The sequence below is a fragment of the Magallana gigas genome, chromosome 9, assembly GCF_963853765.1.
Source record: "Magallana gigas chromosome 9, xbMagGiga1.1, whole genome shotgun sequence".
Taxonomy (NCBI): Eukaryota; Metazoa; Mollusca; class Bivalvia; order Ostreida; family Ostreidae; genus Magallana; species Magallana gigas.
The window spans coordinates 17,913,551-17,920,030 of NC_088861.1; the positions used below are offsets into that span (position 1 = coordinate 17,913,551).

The 6,480-nt window shown below is 35.4% G+C and overlaps 1 protein-coding gene across 2 annotated transcripts; it reads right to left on the reverse strand.

Annotated features, from left to right (window-relative positions):
* Positions 1-433: 433 nt before the first annotated feature.
* On the reverse strand, positions 434-3,711 carry LOC117683143 (uncharacterized). Of its 2 annotated transcripts, XM_066072293.1 has the most exons (5): positions 2,830-3,711; positions 2,371-2,703; positions 2,023-2,173; positions 1,413-1,762; positions 434-1,321 (listed from the first exon to the last, which is right to left on the reverse strand). In XM_066072293.1, the coding sequence occupies exons 2-5, from the start codon at positions 2,656-2,658 to the stop codon at positions 1,106-1,108; spliced, it is 1,005 nt and encodes a 334-aa protein (XP_065928365.1). In that variant the 5' UTR covers positions 2,659-2,703; positions 2,830-3,711; the 3' UTR covers positions 434-1,105. The 2 variants fall into 2 exon arrangements, with proteins under 2 accessions (XP_065928365.1, XP_034307901.2); XM_034452010.2 differs by having other exon boundaries at positions 2,371-3,711.
* Between the last annotated feature and the right edge of the window lie 2,769 nt (positions 3,712-6,480).

Genomic DNA, 6,480 nt, shown 5'->3' on the forward strand with positions numbered 1-6,480 from the left:
ATACGTTTGGGATACATATTGTTTACAAATGGTTTCCGCGACGGAAACTTACTGAAACTTGAAGTTTCTGCATAGTTTCAACCTCCATATACAATTGGGAAACATATTGTTTACAAAGGGTTTCCGCAACTGAAACTTACTGAAACTTTTTATATATTTGCTTTCACAAAAGCTGAGCAAGGTTTCTACTTTATGTAAAACAAAACAATTTCAAACAGTTCCAAATTTATTTTGTTCAAAAATCTGAAATTGTTTCCAATAATAAATAAAATACAGCCAAGATACAATAATGGAGAAACATCCATATGGCAATTTCCTTATTAGGGACTTTTATTTAAAAAATGATAAAATTGCACAAGAAAAAAAACTCCCATAGAAATCTTTACATTAAAGAGCTAGAGCCACGAAGGGTCAAAATCAGCCTAGTCTCCGAATTTTACGATATAACCAGGAAACAATCTCAGGTCAATATACTTCACAAAAATAAAAGTCTTGGTTTGGTTTGGTCCCTATCCATGCTGAACGACGCATGGAAAGAGCGCTTGTTTAATGTTAAAATTACAAACGTTCAATGACGTGACTGACGTCACATTTATTACATGTCAGAGTTGATAATAAATATCAATGATACTACAACTAACATCAATATAACAATAACACTTTTGCACCAATTTCAACAAACTAGAAACCATTCAACACGAATATACATTGCATGTGGTATAATTAATAAATGAATGCATCATTAAGATCATATACCCGTTTATCTCACGGATATCCAATGCAACACTTTAAAATGTCCATCTTTTCAAGAGAAACATATACTATAGTACTATTATGTGCGCACAATAACTTTTAAGCAATAAGTCTAGCGCAATGAAATAAAATTGTTATTATATGGGTAAAAAATGCAATTACGTAAATAAGAATATCATAGCTAAATATTATATATTATCATTATCTGTTTTTTGCCATCAAATATGTTCACTATTGTTCATAAATTGGGAAAAAAAACCAATGTTGCTTAAATAGTTAAACATCTATAATGAGAAAACTGAGAGACCACGTTACCAATACAAAGTATGTGCAAAAGTAAATTTTAAAGTGTTCATTCTTCTATGGTGCTGTCCTCGCTGTCAGATGCGTCTATTGGTTCTGGAAGGCTGGCTGCGTCTTCGACATAGACCCCCCAGTTCCTAACCCCAATATTCAAAGAGTCCTGTTTGTGTCTGGCATACCCGAGATACCACAGGACGGACGCAACGTGTGCACACACACCAACCACTCTCGCCCCGGTCTTACACAGACAATACCATGCTGTGACCTGAATCAAAGGAAAAACAAACAGTTAATAGGTTTTAAAACTCTTTGTGATTCTAATTACTTTACTAACAAATAAACAGTTCACACCATACCTCAACTTCGTTGTAGGATATCCACAAGACATGTGCTTTTGAAGACACGTGTCTGCTCTGCATCTTAACTTTTAGAAGTTGTGGATCTTCTCTATGAACGAGGATGTCGTGGTTTCCGTCAAGGTGCTCTTGGATGTAGCACCTTGAGAGTTTAAGCTGGTAGGGCCCACATGTCATCTCACGTAGCTGTTCCTCGGTCATTTTCGGGAAATCATCGATGGTTGAAGCATCTCTCCACATCGAGGATTTCCTACTGTGCAAGCTCTCTGCCTCCACTCGCTCTTTCAGCACATTGACCTGACGACTAAGATGCAACATTTTAGCCGCCACTGCAACATCGTCGTCATGGGCTATTTAGAAACAATCAAAATAATTTAACTGAAATGTCACTTTATTACAACGGTGGAAAAGTTCCTGTAAAAAGCTTTATGCATATGCGCGAAACCAGAAATTGTTACCGGGAAGGGGGGTGGTTTACCAGGGGAGGAGGGGGAGGGATACATGGCCAATTCTGTTACTTGTACTTTATTGGTTGCATTGAACAAGTCTGAATTTTTACAAGACAATTCTAGTTCCGCGTCGTGCATAATGCATATGTTATTTTAAATACCTGGTGATAGTGGAGGTAAGAATTTGTTAGAGATGGCGCAGACAATTCTTATGTAGTCTCCAATGTAAGGGACTTGGTTTGTTGGGAGAACTTTGTCAAAGTACTTCCACCTCTTTATTCGGGCATTCGCCGACTCCACTACCCATCGCACCTTTAGTTGAAAACATAAAAAAATATTACTATATAACTGTTTAATAATTATGATCAGATATTTTAACAGTTTTAATTAAATATTTCATTGATTAAGAAAAATATTGTCATGGATGTAAGAATCAAAATCTACCAAGCTGAATTTTGATACTAGAATAATCTAATTAGAGCAGTTTTAAACATAAAAACTTCAGTTACCTTTGTAACCAAACGACTAGCATTAGCATCCTCTGTCGACAGTTGCTTATCCCCTCGTTTCATGAAGCATGGCATTTCTGATTTTATCCCCATATCCTCCAGTAGACTTATTGCATCTCTAAAACCCCGGTCGACAACAAATATGTCATTTTCTTGCACCCAGTGTTTAATGTCTTCCAAGTTTGACTTTAGCATATGGGTAAGGATGTTTGCATCATTGTTCTTATTATCTGCGAGGTAAGGTCCAACCGCTGTTACAAAATGGCCTGTTGTCGTAACGACCACCATCGCTTTCACTAACGGTCTTCCTTTGTGGACACTGTACGAACGTCTCTGGAAATGGAAATTGTTACTTTTTTGGATATAGATATAAGTACCATCTAATACTAAAATCACTTGTGAATTCCCAATATCTCCAAACAATGTCTGCGCTAGAGGTTTCGTATGCTTTTCAATTACCTCTTCACGTGATATATGCTGAAGACCCAAGTTCTGTGGAACAATAGATGCAACGAGAGACTTTCTTACAGATGCTATGGCTCGACGCAAACTAGATTTAGAAATGTTGAAGATGGTTGAAAGTATTTTATTGGAAAGTCCAGATTTCAATTGAATACGAAAATGCCCAAAGATGTTCGTGTGGTCCTAGCGGGTGTGTTTCTAAGATCTTTTAAAGCTGATGCACAGATTTCATCGAAAGCGTTTTTGCATATTCCAGTCAGATTCAAATAATCATTATTTGTCAGGTTGGACGATGTTTCAAAATCAATTCTGCGATTTTCGTTTTGCTGTGCAGCTGTTCGTTAACTTTTGATCAGTTCAGTAATAGACGTCCTGCTAAGGAGTGAGCTATTTGCTGTCTTTATGCTATGCAACATATCGGCTTTAAATTCACCATTTTCCAAATGATTGGGACAACATCGACTACCCGCTGGTACAATAATCTCACAGTTCATGAACACATCAAATCTCGCGTTTGATGGTACCACCACCAGCTTTGGTCCCGGACGCTTACACAAAAAGCACTGTGCTTGACTTTTAGGGGTAGAGGGGATCGACAAAGAGATAGAGGGTGGACTTGATAGAGCGCTGGATTTTGGACGTTTTGGTGTGGGAATGTATTCATCGTTGCTTTCATCATTTTTAGCGACAACTTGAATTTTCTGTCTTTCTGCAGCATAGTATTTATGCCTACATCTGTTGCACAATGTGTCATTAGTATCTTTGACTGTAATAAGAAAGGTTTTCTGAAGGAAATGAGTTTCCTGTGTTGTTATTTTACGTCTCTCCCGTGGCTTTGTCCGTTTGTTACACAGTACACTTGGAAAAAACTTTGGTCCACCACCGGGCATTCTGTAAAGGAAAGTCGTGAAGTTTCGGTCGTAAAGTATTTAATCTTAAGACTATGTAAAAACTTCTGACTGAGAAAACACCATTTTATTACTGAGTATGTGTATGAGCGTCGAAAATTATCGGAATTATGCTGTTAAAGCCACAAATAAAACTGAATGGCAGAAAAAGATTATACCACATTTTTTTTCAATAATGACATTACTTTATGAACCAAAAAAAAAATACTGATACATATAGATGTCATCATTTCGCCAATATTTAGAAGCCAAGTATAAAAAATAAAATAAATATTATTCATCGATAAAAAATATCAAGTATAAGACTTCAAGTAATGCTATTTAAAATTTTACATCAGCGACACATAGTATATTAAATTACATTTATCTGTTCTTATAATTCATCATTATGGAATCATTACTAGATAATCACAAAACATTGTGTAACATTTCTAGCTTTATATCAGGACAGGCTTACACTGTCGTTTAAGGTAAATAAACTAATTATCACAATATCAAATAGAGTGAGTGGTTTATTAGTTTTCTGCTTGCTATTTTATTCATGTTTGTCAGACATGTCATCTTTTTTTTTGAAGAGGCAAATTATTTGACAAGCAAATAAACATTAAAATAAATTTTAAAAAATCACTAATCAACAAAATCCGAATCACCGGGGAAGGGGGGGGTGGTTGTTGGTGGCTGCAATACTAGTTGGTTCATAAAACTTTAAATACATTGATGCATTCGCGTATCTAGAGTGGGATGGTCCGGACCCTCCCCTGGAAATTCAAATGTATTGATTTCACATAAAGGGAAATTATCAAAAATAGGTGTCAGGCCCCTTCAACCCCACCCGCTAAAAACAAAGAAATCTCCAGAAAAAAAGTCTGGATTCAGGTAATTTTAGTTCCATCAATTTCACTACAATTTTCTACATGCTCCCAGAGTATTGGGGGCATCTTTAAAATTAAATTTACAATTTGTAAATTTGGAAATAAATATTTACTGCGTGAGAAAATGGGAGAGCACCCCCTCCCTCCCCCTTCCCACCCTGTCACTAGCCTGTTATACAATCATAGGAAAGCAGTTGATAGATAAAACGTGCAAATAATATCATGCATTATACGCTGTAAACTCACTATATGCTAAGAATCTCTCTCTCTCTCTCTCTCTCTCTCTCTCTCTCTCTCTCTCTCTCTCTCTCTCTCTCTCTCTCTCTCTCTCTCTCAAGAGGCGTAACTCAAAGGGAAAAAAACCTAGTACACTCCCTTTGTATTTTCATTTCCTATGTAAACAGTGTAGGTGATTAATTGCAGACGATGATCGATCTGGTTAATTAAAATCACTAGATAACGCATGGAGTTACCAGATTTACACCTTTGATGGTAACTTTTATTGATTTTGTATTGTAAAATTACAAACATAACGGTACAGAACTTTAGATGCAGATCATGTAAATATTTGTTATATAGGCTATAATTCGAATTTCCTATGTTCAATTGTAAGTACATTTCGTTGTCTGAGATCTGATTTCGTTTACACAGTGATTTCATAGATTATCGTTGACTTAAAATGATAACACTAACTTTTAATATGGGATGTTTGCTTTAACATTACTCTAAATGACGACTTCGATAAATAGACCTACACTACGTATTGTAGATGCAGACGTCATGAATGTGCATGAACCATGTTATTACAGTTAATGTAAAGTGGTTAGGCCTATATGATCTGTGTAAATTGATACGTACATTCAAGTCGTTGTATCCATGGTATATCTATGTGTCCTCCATCTTCTAAGCTTGTGTTTTTCGCAATCTTGAACAGAATTTTGGCTATGTGAAATCTAGTAGCCTACATCATTTCGAGTTATCTCCCGTTGAGTAAACAGTGACCATGGCGACACGGTGCCGATGGTAGGAATTCGGAAAAGCATCAATCGAAAGTTTACAATATGCCTATTGATATATTTTTTTTTATTTCAAGCATCATCATATTAATAAGTGAAGTTCCACAATTTAATAGAAAAAATATCGGTCAGAACACTGGCTAATATATAACGCTATATATAGGGCCTGTTATAAATGGAACGACCAGATTTCATTAATATATTATTATTCCCAATAAAACTAAGAAATAAAGCAATCCCATACATTTTATTTACATGTATTTGCAATAAAAACCGTTTTTCAATTAGACCAACATTGTAACACCGTTATTATATATAAAACAATAGGGTTTCCCCGGGATTTTATCGTTCTGAGGATTTTGACGCTGAAAGAAAAGTTCGATTTTCGACGTGGCCACACCTATCGAACAAAATAAAAGTAAGCATTATTTATGCCTTTTTAAATGTCCTTTAAAATAACATATTCTTTATTTTGTTCGAAGGGTGTGGCCATCACGAAAATTTGAAGTAAAGACGAAAAAACTGATACTTTTTTAATGAAAAGCAGCAACGAGCGCGTGTTTAGACGTGTACAGTGCAGTTGTGACGTCATACAATAATTTTTGTGTACTACAGATTTAGAGCTCATTACTTATAAGTAATATTTTTATTATTATTTTCCTCCTTGGCTTGTTTCATTTTTCATGAAAAAATTAGGCTGATTTTGACCTTTCGTGGCTTTAGCTCTTTTGTATTTTTTTTCATCTCGATTAAATGCCTATCAAATCTCCCTTTAAAAATGCAACAAAGATCTTACTTTTTTAAAAATATGAATGCAATTTACAAAATAACTGCACGTACATGAATAAACAA